General features: G+C 38.7%; 2 protein-coding genes across 2 annotated transcripts; both read right to left on the bottom strand.

Annotated features, from left to right (window-relative positions):
- Positions 1-8528: 8528 nt before the first annotated feature.
- On the bottom strand, positions 8529-10595 carry LOC113335220 (RNA exonuclease 4-like). The gene is made up of 7 exons (XM_026581339.1): positions 10505-10595; positions 10160-10311; positions 9930-10055; positions 9630-9840; positions 9304-9516; positions 9126-9206; positions 8529-9026 (listed from the first exon to the last, which is right to left on the bottom strand). Exons 1-7 carry the CDS (start codon positions 10522-10524, stop codon positions 8783-8785), a joined length of 1047 nt encoding a protein of 348 aa, XP_026437124.1. The 5' UTR covers positions 10525-10595; the 3' UTR covers positions 8529-8782.
- A 2240-nt stretch (positions 10596-12835) lies between these two features.
- On the bottom strand, positions 12836-14802 carry LOC113335219 (protein trichome birefringence-like 23). Its single transcript, XM_026581338.1, has 3 exons — positions 14446-14802; positions 14055-14335; positions 12836-13725 (listed from the first exon to the last, which is right to left on the bottom strand). The coding sequence occupies exons 1-3, from the start codon at positions 14774-14776 to the stop codon at positions 12967-12969; spliced, it is 1371 nt and encodes a 456-aa protein (XP_026437123.1). The 5' UTR covers positions 14777-14802; the 3' UTR covers positions 12836-12966.

Genomic DNA, 14802 nt, shown 5'->3' with positions numbered 1-14802 from the left:
CTTGAGGGTTGTAGGTATAGTGGAGTCAGACTCAGTGGTCTAATTGAGAATAAATGTGCCATGAATACTTGCTTCTTCTTCTTACTTTTTAAGAGCTTATCACACTCTTCACCTGTCATCATGGAAATACTTGGAGTAGTATCTGACATTCCAGTTAGTTCAATACATTCACCCTTCCAATTAAAAGTAATAGTAAGCTTGGAGAAATAAAATTGCATCGGACTGATAGTCTTCATCCAATCAACTTCTAAGACCATATCGCAACCACCTAGGGGCACCAGTCTCAAATAAAAATCAAAATGATGTCCTTGCATACTCCAGGGAAAACTTGAGCATTTAGCTGTGCTAACCAACTTGTTCCCATCAGCTACAACTACTTTGAATGCAGGAGTTGATTCAACACAATGGCCACTAACTCTATCTATCTCTGGGTCTAGGAAGCTTTGGATACTCCCACTAACTATGAGAATAGTGAGTGACTTCCTGTTTCTAGGCCTTCCTTTAATCTTAATGGTATTATGAGAGACATTAACTGAGAGAGCATGTAAGGATATCTCTACCTCTTCCTTTGCTAACTCCTGAATGAGTGGTGAACTCCAGGTGACTCTTCTTCAGATTGTGCAGAATATTCCTCTTCAGCTGCTAGCATAAACAGTTGGTGCTTCACACATTTATGCCCCTTGCTGAAGACCTCATCATAGTTATAGCATAATCCCCCTTCCCTTCTTGACCTCATTTCAACATATGACAGTCTCTTGATGGGAGGCAGTTTGGAACTAGTTGTATTGCTTTGGTGAAGGAGTACTGGACCTTGGAGAAGTCACAATTGCTCTATTGTTGTTGGGTATTTGTAGATGAGGTAGTTTGGGTGTTACTTTTCTTCTCCTTGCAGTGGTATCTAAGAGTGCTTCTTGCATTTTGGCTAAATGAATGGCATGTCTCAACCCAGTAGGGCTAAACATTTGTATTGCTATCCTTATCTCCTCCTCCAATCCACTGATCCAACTGGAAGTGAAATATTCCTCAATGAGGTATTTTTTCTTGGCAATCATTAAGGCTTTCAGCTCTTCAAATAACTGTTGATACTCCAGCACCGTACCAGTTTGGTTCAGTTTATTGAACTCACCCACAATGTCATCATGACCCAACTCTTGAAACCTGGAAGTGATGTCTCTAACGAATTCTTCCCATATTATATCTTCCTTATCCTCTTGATAATCCTGGAACCACACATCGGCTTTATCTTCTAAGTATAAAGAAGCCATGTGCACTTTTTTCTCTTCATCCATAGGATAAAGTTGGAAATACTTTTTGCACTTTCTAATCCAAGATCTGGGATTAATCCCTCCAAATCTAGGAAAATCAATCTTTGGTTTATGATGGTGAGAAAACTGATTAGAGAAATATGAGTGATTATTATTACCTCCCATACCAGACCTGTTATTAGAAGCCGATCCAACTTGATTATTATTAGAATCAGTTTCCGATCTCGTCTTCCACACAACTTTTTCTACCTCCTGTGTTATAATAGCCCCCATACCACTCATTGTTTTAATCATTTGAGCTATATCTGCAGAGTTCTTTGCTTGAACATCTTCTTGTCGTTTGATACTAGCTTCAGTTCTTTCTTGTAATTCCTCCTGACTTTTGATGAGAGTAGAAACCTTCCTGCTAAGATCCTCAAAGTCCTTTTCATTCACCATTGTACCAGGTCCTCAGATCGAGCGCTTTGATGCCAATTGTAGTGATCTACACTACAAAATGGTCTCAAGAACAACCTGAGAAGTCCAGAGCTAAAGAAAAAACGTTTCTAAGATTCAATAATTCAATAATGACCAATACAAAGAGAGAATGGGATGATAAGTATGATTCGCACACGCTCCCAACTCATACTCGCTTCCTAATAATTACTAACGGTAAGTAAATAGTAAAATAAATGAATTATTAAGGCACCCGACACTGGATAGCCCTTAACAGTGGATAACCCTTAAGCTGGGATATGACATGGACCGTCAAAGAAAATCATGTAAAAACTGTCCTTTCACGTAAATACGGATCTTACCTATTTTGGAATTATCAGGGGGCCACTTTTCGACCCCACTATGTAAGAAAACGTGAGGGGGGCGGTTTTAGCTTTTTTTTCGTGAACCTATCAAGAGTTTTTGGTTTTTATATGCATAAAATGAAGACCATACCTGGCTGCGGTGGCGATGGACACAAGCACAGGTGTGCACAGGTAAAAATACACTATTAACTCTCCAGAACTCCCTCCTAAATGTCTAATTTTTTAAGAAATTTGTGTACATGCAAAAATACACTATTAACTCTCCAGAACTCCCCAAAACAACCAACTCTCTAGCTAACATTCTAGGGTTTTACCACCATTTCAAGAGTTTTTTCAAACTCTCCCACGACTAACGGGATTTTCTAGGGAGTTCGGGAAACTCTTCTGAACTCTCCCACGACTAATAGGGATTTTAAGAGACCCTTTCAAACTCCCCCACGACTAACGGAAAAATCCAACTACACCTAACTCCCCCAACTGCGTTGAGGACTAACACCCTGGTAATGTGTGATTATTTTCATACAAAAAAAGAAAAAATACATGTGAGTATTATATAACAACGAATATAGCTTTTATACTATAGTATAGTATAGTCTAACTTAGAAATTTCTGATCAAATAGTCAAGCACCCAAAGCGTAATTATACAAAAATATTGAAGACATGATGTACTAAACAAATATTTCTTGAATCTTGAATATTTAATGACGACTAAGGCCATGTCCAATGAGTGAAGAAATCTCTAAAATAGGGGAAAAAACAAGTCCTATCGACTTGGTTACTCCCTTATTCCCTTCCCCATTCTAGAGATTTTGATTGGGGAAATAGAGATTAAGGGAACGCAAGCGGAATATACCGGTCGGTAGAAAGATAACCGACAGGTACTTTGTATATTGGTCGGAAAACTATATGTCGATGGATTCTTTTTCTATTCTTTTTATTACCTTAATCAGTGTTCATTTCTTGGTTTGGAAAGTTGCATTAATTTCCATTGCCTCCCCGCCTTGCTCCTGCTCCCCGCTTGGTCATCTCTTAAATTTTGCGTTAATATTTTCTTCGTACCCTGTTATGTTTTCTATCCTTGTGTGGCTTTTTAATTTGAGTTACAATATTAATTCAGGTTTAGCATTTTCGGTGTTCATTAATTTATTAGATAGCCTCCTCTGAATCGTGTGTTGGCTTTTCTTTGGAGGTGTTTGTTTAGTGTCCCTTGACTAGGACTTCTGTTTTTGGTTCGTTCATCTTTCTTATGCATCTTTTTGTTTTTCAATTTCTTTATTCTCCATCTTTTTCTTTGCATTTGTTTTCTTGTAAATATTTTGTTCTTCTCCGACCTCTTTAACGCCTCCGCTTTTTGTGCCAAATATATAGTAACGATATCCTCAGTCCCATATTCAGGCTCCTCTGATCTGACAACTCCCAGGTAAGTCCCCTCAAACTTCTTTGGTCTTATCAATTTAAATTTTTGTATTTCGCGGTTATCTGCTTAGTGTTTAGTTGTATTTATTTTTCAGTGTTTTCTGTATTGGATCATCAATTTTGGCCCTCATTTATACTAGCGATTAGAAACTTACCTTGCTCTTCCGTCTCGTTGTTGGGATCATAGTCCCACATTGATTAGATGGGGCTTAATTGGTAGTTTATAAGTCAATGGGTTCCCTCATCTAGTTAACCGGTTTTCGAGTTGAGTTCTACCCATGGGCTTATGACGAGTTTAGGGTCGGTACCCTAACATTTGGTATCAGAGCCAACCACCACGACCCATGCCCGCTCCACGGAAGGGGTGACCTATAGGCTAGATTAAAGTGTTGGGACACCTATGTATGGGCGTAGTTGTCACCCGCATTGAATACTGATAGGGGAGTGAAGCCGCCATAAGAGAAAGGGCTACCTTCGGATCAGTGTCGATAGAGTGGTCCAACGAGGACGTTGGGTCTGGAAGCATGGTGGGATGTTGGGATCATAGTCCCACATTGGTTAGATGGGGCTTAATTGGTAGTTTATAAGTTAATGAATTCCCTCATCTAGTTAACCGGTTTTCGAATTGAGTTCTACCCATGGGATTATGACGAGTTTAGGGTCGGTACCCTAACACTCGTCTTTACAAACCCTAAGAAGTTTTATCAAAGGCAATGGACAAAACCGGATTTCCATCTTCCTCCTCTACCTCACAAGGCCCATCATCAATATTAGAATCTCGACAAAGCTTCTCGGTTCAAAGTCTCGGTTCGGTTTTCCCATCATCCTCACACAATTCAATGTCTTTTTATGAAACAGATTCTCGAAGTCAGAAAGTTCATTGTCCTTTTAAGGGTTTAGATGGGTGTAAGGATGGTGTTAATGGCAATGGCTATGATAAAAATAGCATCCACAAGCATCTTAATGATATACATCTTTTTTCAGAAGCCCAAAAAAACATTTGCAGAGAGGGAATTGGTTCGGATTTAATAATGTACAATGTTTGGGATAGGGTTTTACATCATCTGCAGATGTGGTTGTGCGGAAGGTGTATGCGTCTTCATTCTTGGAAAAGATCCTGCCGTGATCATGGTGGAGATGTCATTACAGTTCCACATAATGGAAGGTATGCTGAATTTGTCATCTATGGCATTCATAAACCGTTTACTGAGATCAATGAATACGGTAATACCCAATGTGGTGGAGGATGCATCTGTATCTCTTTCTTTGGATTTACTAAATGAAATTTTCCGAAGACAATTTTCTACAGTCTCAAAGTATTCCACCACCTTGTCGTCTAAAATTCTCAAGGACTCTTAAAGCCTGTTTAGAAAAAGTGATTCTCAGTCCCATGGATCCAAATCCTTGGATTCAGTGGCTGCTTTAACCCATTTGTACTCTAAACTTGTACATTCCCAAGAACTCATCGGAAGATAGATCAGGCATAAGGAGAAGGCTGCAGACCAATAATATCAATCAAGCGTTATTAAAATGGAAGGAACCAGGTGGGTGTCTTACTTTGATTAATAATCTACTTGGGCTACCAATGCGCAAGAATCTGCGCAGGACCAATGAAAGGAAGAATCAGGACAACAACCTTCGTGTTTGCAAGAAAAAGATTAGTCAGGGGCACTACTCGGCAGCTATTAGGGTTCTCTCATCAAACGGTGTTTCACCTAGCAATGAAGATACATTATCTGATTTGACGAACAAATACCCAGAAGCCCCCTACCTTCCATTCCTCATGACTGCATTGTATATGAAGCCACTTTTTCAAGTACAAGCTCTGTTTTAGGCGTTATTAGAAGCTTTCCTAAAGGGACTTCATTTGGTAGAGACGGGTTAAGGGCACAACGCTTACTGGATACTATGAGTGGATCCGTTGCAGCTATAGCAGAGGATTTATTATCAGCCATTACGAAGATTGTTAATCTGTGCTTGTCAGGTAATTGTCCGAGTGCTTTGGGTGAATATATAGCCAGTGCCCCTCTTACACCTTTGTTGAAGCCTGATGGAGGTATTAGGCCTATTGCCATGGGCACCATATGGAGGAGGATTGTTTCTAAAGTCGCAGCTGCATCTGTCGGTATTAGGCCTATTGCCATGGGCTACCTACCTTGGTGATTTCCTATTTGGTGTTGGAATCCCTTGTGGAAGTGAAGGCATTCTTCATTCTGTCAATAAACTCGTCGAAGTAAAGGTAACATGAATACAATGACCATGCTTCTTATTGATTTTCAAAATGCCTTTAACATGGTAGATAGAACGACCCTCATTAAAGAAGTCAGGCAACAATGTCCTCCTATTTCTAGATGGGTAGAATTCTGTTACGCTAAACCGGCTAGGCTATAATACAATGAGTTTATTCTCTTTCAGATCAGGAAGTTCAACAAGGTGATCCGTTGGGTCCTCTTCTTTTTTCTCTCACTCTATACCCTCTTGTGAAGAAAGTTGCATCTCAATGCCAATTGTATTTGCATGCTTGGTATTTAGATGACGGTCCTATAATTGGAGACACATTAGAAGTCTCAAAAGCCTTGAGTATCATCCGTTCTTAAGGCAATGAAATGGGTCTTCATCTTAACATCCGTAAAACTGAAATCTTTTGGCCAACTGAAGATCCTAGGAGTGTTGCAGATGGTGTTTTCCCAATTAATATTGGTAGGCCTTTATTGGGAGTTAAGCTTTTAGGTGGACCTGTTAGTGCAGACTTACAATTCTGCAGCAATATGATAATGAACAGAGTGCACAAGACTGTCCATCTGATGTCTTCGATAAAGAAGCTTACAAATCCACAAAGTGAATTGCTCTTACTACGTAATTGCACCGGCGTATCTAGATTATACTTCATAATGCGCCCAACATGCCCTTCTGTTCTTCAACAGGCCAAGACATATTTTGATGATCAGTTTGCTCAATATCTAAGAGAATTAATCACATGAGATGGTGCTGGTTTTGGCCCTCTACATCTTCGCTTGGCAACACTCCCCATTAATAATGGCGGTTTGGGAATCTATACAATGGCAGACACCATTAATTATTGTTTCTTGGCTTCTCACGTTCAGACACATTCTCTACACAATGTCATCTTAAGCAAAAATTATGTTACAGGCACCAATTATTCTTACCAACAAGCATTGCAGACATACGTTCAGGTATGTCTCCTCTCTCCTTCTACCTACAACGTCGAATTTACATCCCCCATCCCATGCACTCTCTGGCGGTACCCTATTTGGACGCGGTGATGAAGCAGATGCCGATCCAATACCCCATGTCTGCACGAGACTCTGCATTGTGGCAGTGAAACAGAATACCACATGCACAAGATTATCTCCTAGCTATACCTATTAGTGGCCTTAACCAAAACCTTGGACCTAGAAAATTCAGGGCCGTGGTTACTTATCGACTTGGCATTCCTCTTTTCCCCGAGAATAGCCGATGTTCCAGCTGCAACAGCATTATGGACGTGTTTGGTGATCATGCACTACACTGTGCTAAAGATTTGGTGTTCAAGTTCAGGCATGATCTAGTCCGAGACGTTGTCGCAGATATGTGTTTCAAAGCATGTGTTTCCGCACGTAAAGAAGTCGCTTTAGGATTCTTAAATGACGACAACCGTGATTTGAAACCTGCTGATATTCTTGTTCATAATTGGGAGAACGGTCGAGATGTTTGTCTAGACGTAACAGGTGTTTCACCTTTCACTGGTGGTGGTGTTGGCACTTTCACGCCGGGTCGTGCCATTGCTGCGGCAGTTACTCGCAAAAGACACAAATATCTAGACAAGTGTGTTGCGCATGACTATGGATTTGGTGTTTTCCATTCTTGGCGAGCTTGGTGAAGATACGATAAACTTCTTGAAAAGATTGAAAAACTGCCTCAACAACAATGATTCTAATAGCAAGGCAGGTAGCTTTTTATTTCACAGACTAGGGATTGCCATTCAGAAAGGTGTCGGAGCGCAGTTTGTTGCTAGACTCCCGCCAGCTTCGTGTAAAAAACGTTGTTTTTTTGTTTAGCCAGTTGAATTAAGCCAATTTCGTCATTGATCAATAATCCAGTAAACAAATGAAAAAACAAAGAATAAATAAAAAGAGTAAAGCTACATGAAGTAGCTATCGGTGGTCGGAGTAGCTTCCTCCACAGCAAGTACTGACCATTATTTCATGTAGCGATCGCTACTTCTTCCACCGATGTAAAGCACGTGTCAACTTTTTTGATTAGTTAATTAGTTTTAGAAAATATTTTTATTTCAAAATTCATTTTCTCGCTGCATGAAGTACCGGTCGGATGTTTACATTGTGACCGGAAAATTGACTATCATTCCCTATATAAGGGGAATTTGAAAACTCTTGACACGTTGGATTTTAGGGGAATTTATACTTCCCTCATTGGACATGGCCTAAGCATTCGTTCCTACATTGGATTGCTTCAACTGTAGTATTACATTGCTGCTTTTGCTATACATGGATCCGTGAAAGCTTACAGAGAATGCGATTAGAGAATGGTAAGTCTGGCTTATCATTGTAATTCTTTCCCTCTTTTTGTAACATACATATCACTTTATTGTTTTAATAATCAGATAGCTCTTGCTTGTACTAATACGAAAGTTGTCTATCAGGTGTTTGGTTTTATTCCCAAACAATTGTTTCAGGATCTAAATTAGAGGTTGACTTGACAATCAAGGACGACTTAACTATTAATAGACAGTTGAGAGACCCTACCAAAAACTTGGGTCATAAGTTAGGACCTAAATTACAGTTAACTCTCGAGAATAAAGAGGATTACTAAGTGAGAACACAATAGAAGAACAAAATATAGAATCTCAAGTAGTATGAACATACATTAACTCTTCTTTTGACTCTTCATCTAAACAGAAGAGTACATGATAATGCAAGATGCGTAGTGCCATGCCAGCATACTTACATATATTGCTGCTGATGATGATTGCATTTGGACATGATACCATAGGAAGCCAATCATATTTACTAATAGGTATGTCTCTGACTCTCAGCTATATTGTTCTCCTTTAGTAGTATACTAGTGTGCGGGGATACATATATATGCATAAAGGATATAAATACCATGTTTGATTCTTCTTTCTTATTCATATAATATTAGATGAAGCTCATTAAGAGCTGTTATAAATTTGAATTAGGTTATAAGTTATTGATAGTTCTTAGTCGCAAGAGCTATATGCCTTTATCAGTCCATTGTTGTAGCAGAATAAACTCTTGGAATTAATTAATGTTTTCCGGTGTTTATTTTGAGTCCAAGCACCAACAATAGTAATCAGACCTTGAAATGGCCAACAACTGATCTGGGGTCATCCTCTCGAGTTCGTTCTGTCTTCGACTTGCAAAAATACTGCTGTTACGGTTTTGTGCATTCGTAGCAATTGAATAATCATCGGTTTTATGACTTAGATTACGCATTCTCTTGTAAAGCCTCATTGTTGCTACACAATCCTCAAAAGGGTCTTGTATTCCAGTTTGAATAGTGTACCTGTTCAATTTTCATTCAAGTTTTAAATTAGTATATTTCCTCCAGTATAAACTTATATTTTTTTCACTACGAAACTAGAGTTCAGTGTAAAATATTTACCCCAGATAAGTCTGTGTTAGGTATTTAAGGGAGTTGCTCAGCTTGCTGGTTTTCATTAATGGTGGATATTTGGCTGTATCCCTGAGGAACACCATATAGAGTATCACAATGTTAGACTTTCCAATCATTTTCTTCTTTTCTTGGTAGGTATTAACTAAATGATGATTTGGTTGGTCACCTTAGCATGTGTGACGGATATTCCAAATTTAAACAATTCAGGTCATGATCCAGACCATGACCTACAAGTGTCCTTGCCTTTCCATCTTTTGAACCTATCTTCCATATCGGTTCACCATTGCACAAGAAATCTTGAATGATTTTCTTAACATCCCTCAGCTGCATTGCGTTTGAATTCTTTAAGTACTCAGGTCGCACACCAGTTGTTTCATACCTAAATTCGCATTCAAATACCTGAATTTAGTTAATTAACATCTCCTAATTTCGTGATAAAGTGACAAAACCGAATAAAGATTTAATAGTCTATGTATTAGGTATGATTATTACCGGTAGTTAGTGACCGCAATGAGTGGCTTAACATAAGCATGAAATATGACTCTTGCATGCTCATCAATAAGGCACACTCTTGCACAAAGATCTAGTGTTCCGTCGCTTCCTCCACCAACCATTTTGCAACCTAGCGCAAAGACTTGTGGTCCTCTCGTTCTCTCTTCGTTGTGGATACCCAAGTTGGACATTCGAGATATGATGTCGTTGGGTAAACCCTAAAACAGCAATTGTCATTATCACGATGAACTTATACCATGCATGTCTAGATGTGTGTTCTGACTATTAAACTTACAAGATTTTCCCGTGAGAACTGGCATGTTTGCCGATGACCTCGCACAACATTAGCGCTGTTGAGAATAGTTAAGCAAAAGCTGCATCCTCGGACACTGAACACCCTAGCACATTCTACCTTTGGCAAGGGTCCTGTTATTGACAATGTTAATCAGAACAAAGAATATCATATTTGCATGACGTACATAAGTTCAAAACTAAGTTGGTTTTATCAGAAAGAGCCTTAAATGTTTTACCAATAAGATGCTCCCTTAAGGATTCAAAAGATCGGCAGTGTTTGCCACAAGATCCACACATGGGTTCATGAACAGAGTGAAATGAGGTCCTCATGTGGTCAACAAGGTGTTCTTTCTTATTGAACTCTCTATAGCATCCTTCACATTTGTTCCTGGTAGAAGTTGTCATGACAATGATAAACTGTTAGGTTATTTTCTTATAACAATAAATAAATCATAAAAGAAATACGCACACTTCCATATTAGAGAAGCCGATGCCTCTCTAATAGAGTGGTCGAATTTTTAGAGTACACGGATAAAAAAACCATAGATATGTATATAGAGAGAGGTGTATGTAATGCATACCTAAGAGACTCGGAACCCATGATAGTTGTGATATAAAATGATAAATGTATACAGAAAAGAGGGAGATGGAAAATAACAAAGAAGAGCTGATAGTGTTGAGGAAGAAGCTTTGGGGGTAGTGAGTATATATAACGTTCTATAGGTATATATAGGAATTACAAATGTGATACAAATAATGGGCTCAACTTGCATTATGGAAGAGTGATACGTGATATGATTCTCAAAGAGAACAACTTTTGGAGTTTTATTCATTCCTACTGTGCATTCATGGCCCCCTTAGATTCACTAGACAAAATAGCATTCTTAGCATCCAAATTCTTCTGTGGGTGACCAGCCCATCTCTTCTAAAATAGAATATTTCTTTCACCTTATAATTTCTCTCATTTTAGCTTTAAGCTGGTTTGTAACCAACTAGGAACCATCTAGCTAGTTGTCGACTTGGCCTGCCTAGCATGGGAAACTAGCTGCAAGGCATTTTAGGAGGTCTATGGATTTGTATATGATCAGGCACGTAACGCACGATCATGATTGATGATTCATGTAGAAACTATATAGTCGTCAGTTTCCTCTTTCAATACCTGTATGTCTTCTGATTACACGTAGAAATTTTTCTCGAATAATCCCCAAGGTTCAGTAGGAAAACCATTCTAAGAATTCAGTGATTGGCACACATGTTATCCGTCCACATACATTAACTTTGTGGATGAAACATGTAAAATGAGAGGAACTCATAAGGTGTATGACATCTAAACCTGGTATCTGAGAATGTCAACAGTTCTTTCTTATCCCATTTTGACTGGATATGGGTCCGCAAGCTAGATTCCTTATCACAATGTACTATCAGAATAATAAGTTTTCGTCGATTGGTCTGGAAAGAGCATAATGTTATAGTGTCCAAAATAATTGGCCTGCGTCCCTTTATCTCAAACTTCAAATACTTTGGATACTGCTGCGGCCCTGTTTATTGTGTTTCAAATTAATGCAGTTGTAAAATTTATAGGCCATTAACTTTGCAGTTGCAATTATTTCGAGAAAATTCCCATTGATTTCAGAGCTATACACTCCATTTCACTCTATTATTTGATGCAAACTTTGGTAAAATGATATCTGCAGAATGATACCAAGCACTCTTGTTTATTTGGATCTGACTCGGTCTCTGACTTGACATCTGACTCAGTCTGAGTTAGATGTCAAATCGATTATTGTTTTCATATTATTAATGTCTAACTCGAAGTCTAACTCGGCTAATACATCTGATTCAATTCAAAAAGAAAAAAGATTATAGCCCTAGTATTTGGTTTAATTAGATTTAGGATCAGATGTAATAAGTCGAATTCAGATGTAATGAGTCTGATTCACATGAGTTAGTGAAGTCAAGAAAAAACAAATCTGCCAAGTCCTTAACTCAGTTTTGTGCTTCTACAGCTCATTTAAGTATCCTCTCGTCCTCCCTTTGTGTCTTTAATTAGATAGCCTAGGGTGCCTTCTTCTTACATATTCATTTTAGTTTTAGCTAGGTGGCTTTTGGAGCTCATGTTCAGCTCCGTTTCTTTCCACATTTTGATGATGACACTACTAGTACGCTCAACATGAGAAACACTTAAACTCCTTGGTGACTACTACTGCTACACTTTTACAGTCAAAAGCTGAAGTGAGAAATATCTGGACCATTAAAGAATGGTCAATAAAGAATCCTTCATGGGATATTTTTCCAAAAAGGTATTACTGGTGTATCTATCTATGACCACATAAATGGTTCCTTGGATTCATTGTCATTGACTCGACTGCACGTGCATGCTCTGATCACTACATTGCCTCATCACCATATCTTCTCTTGCATATCCCAAATGGGTTCCTTGTTGAAGCATCTCTTTTGCTTTTCTGCTTCGATTATTTCTTCTCTCCAGTGGGAATAAGCTTTTTCATGACCTTGTCCATTCCTTGGTTTTACGTATATATAGACCACGTGTTACTAGTCACTAGTTACCAAAGAGAAACGGTTTTGTTTTGCAACCAGGAGGCACACCCATCTTTGATTCTCGAGTTCAGAGTACCCCAGGACTAGTACTATTGTGAGTTATGGCTAGGTATATAAGCCTTAAAAAAATCTCAGAATATACATGTATTTTCTGGTCGTAAAGTATGAATCTTTAATATAGAATTTTATATGTTGTTTTGCGCATCACAAAAATGGCTTATAAAGCTTCCTGGTGTAAAGAATAGTGGAACAACGATAACAGACACTGTCACGTACTTTAGCTAGTTATGAGAAGAGTGCAGTTTGTAACTTGGTACCAAAAGCGAAGCTAAATTCTGAAATAGTTTGTGGTTTTGGACTTCTGGGTATTCACTACCACAACCACACAGTTGACACCCCTGTCCCTGCTGATAAGTTTAGTGCTAAATGGTATTATTGGCAGAGAAAATAATCGAACATTTATTTCTGTCATTTACAAGAAATATTAATCGTTTAACACCATCTCCATGATCAAATCGTTCCAATTATCAATAGGTCCTGGTAAACACCAGTGCAAGTAGTCAGGATTCGGATCTGTGGCATTTTTATCCTTAGCTAACGGATGGAAATGCCAGTATGGACCAGGATGTCCGTCAGGCCTAAGTAATGAAAGTTTAGAAACGTTCAAAAGTTTCGTAGTTATTTTTTTACCGGAGTATCCAATGGTTTCTGAATCCTTGAATGCTTCCAACTCAACATTACGGAAAATAACTTCCTCATCGTTCAAATGAATCTCTCCTTCTTTACATGGCGCAGTTCTATCATATGTTCCTCCTGCGTTTCCATACCCATTCTCGTAATGGACTGGTGTTGTGGTCCTGTACAAAACTACGGCGCTGTGATTAGAAGTCTGCACAAAGTCGAATACCGTTCTAAGGGCTTTACGATAACCATTGTCCAACCGATATTCTGTCAAGTTCTTCTCTGGACAGTTATGACAACCTAGCATTGTGTTGTTTTCGTAGTAAGTTGAATCCCTCAGAAACCATCTTCCACAAGAAATTATCACATGATCGAAACTTGAATATTGATCTGCCCATTTCTTATCTAGTTTATCGAGGTCTAACCGAAAAACATTTGCATCTTCAGAGGCCTTAACTAAGAATGGAGACCAGATCACCGTGAGGGAGAAGTTATATGAGGGAAAGTGCCAGCGTTGAGTTCTGAACCCCTCGTCATGGTAAGCTTCATTCGCTGCTTCCACCTGATTAGATGCATAACAAAATCGGTTTAAATGCAATTTTTATCTAAAACTCAAATCATGTTACACTTTTAATATGAAGCCAGCCAGTGACTTCCTAAATAAAAAATGAAACCTGCCCGGACAATGCAGATGAACAAAGCTAGTAGTCATTTTGAAGAACAAGAGGTTTTTTTGTTTTATTTTTACTTATAGAAAACCGATTCATTGCAAGAAAACCTGGCTAGACCGGGACCGGGTGGTAAATAATCATCTTCTGATAGACGGACTAAGGCTTGACTTGGTTCATGGTCATCAAGAATATATAACAACCAATAAAAATTTGAACATACTTTGGATAGAATGCAGAGAAATGATTGAGCATGGTTTCGAGAAATAGAATCACCAATGATAGCCCAATGTTTATTTCGCATTGAATCAAGAAATTTCACTGCATTAAACCTTGGTAATTCGCAATCTCGTGGTTTCCACCTCCAGTATAGGAACCCTGAATCTGGTCGCCCATTTTTAATACAATTCTGGTCGTCAGGAAGGATATTAGAACAACTCTCAGTATTGTACACAGGTCCTGATGGATCCGGAATCCATTCCCCAATTGAAAGATCACACTTTTCTGCATTATAACCAGAATTTCTAGCATAAATCCATCCATAAATATGTAAACATGCGGTTTCAGTTATAAACAGAAAGCACAAACTTAAAATGAACATTAAAAACTCAAACCTTTCATTGGAATCTGATTCTGATTTTTGCTTGTCTGCAACTTAGCGGAATCCACTAAAGGAGCAGGTGCTGGTGAGACCGTATCGTCTACTGTTTTCAGTACAGAAGGAGCAGCACGTGGCGGCGACACCGCCGTCTCTACAGAAGGAGTTTTAGTGATGGCAGTTGACAGAAATCCCATTGAATAAATATCATCATTAGTGATAGTAGAGTAAATGATGTGAAAACCGAGACATATCACTAGAACTGAAACAGAAAATCTCACTAGAAAATGGGATTGCTTGAATACAGACCATGGTTTCCAATCTAACGACCTTGTATCCTTCACCATTCTCTCCTTGATTTACAGAAGAGAAA

Source organism: Papaver somniferum, unplaced genomic scaffold (genome assembly GCF_003573695.1).
Source record: "Papaver somniferum cultivar HN1 unplaced genomic scaffold, ASM357369v1 unplaced-scaffold_139, whole genome shotgun sequence".
Taxonomy (NCBI): Eukaryota; Viridiplantae; Streptophyta; class Magnoliopsida; order Ranunculales; family Papaveraceae; genus Papaver; species Papaver somniferum.
This window is presented reverse-complemented; position numbering and strand designations above follow the sequence as displayed.

Bases quoted from the DNA above. Each gene is read 5' to 3' on its own strand.
- LOC113335220 (XM_026581339.1), bottom strand. From the start codon at position 10,524: ATGGGTTCCGAGTCTCTTAG. The intron at 10,312-10,504 runs GTATGCATTACA...AACTTCTACCAG, and splicing joins ATGGGTTCCGAGTCTCTTAG to GAACAAATGTGAAGGATGCT. The intron at 9,027-9,125 runs GTAAATATTTTA...AAAATTGAACAG, and splicing joins CTAACACAGACTTATCTGGG to GTACACTATTCAAACTGGAA.
- LOC113335219 (XM_026581338.1), bottom strand. From the start codon at position 14,776: ATGGTGAAGGATACAAGGTCGTTAGATTGGAAACCATGGTCTGTATTC. The intron at 14,336-14,445 runs GTTTGAGTTTTT...GTTATAATGCAG, and splicing joins GAATCAGATTCCAATGAAAG to AAAAGTGTGATCTTTCAATT. The intron at 13,726-14,054 runs GTATGTTCAAAT...GCATCTAATCAG, and splicing joins TTCTCTGCATTCTATCCAAA to GTGGAAGCAGCGAATGAAGC.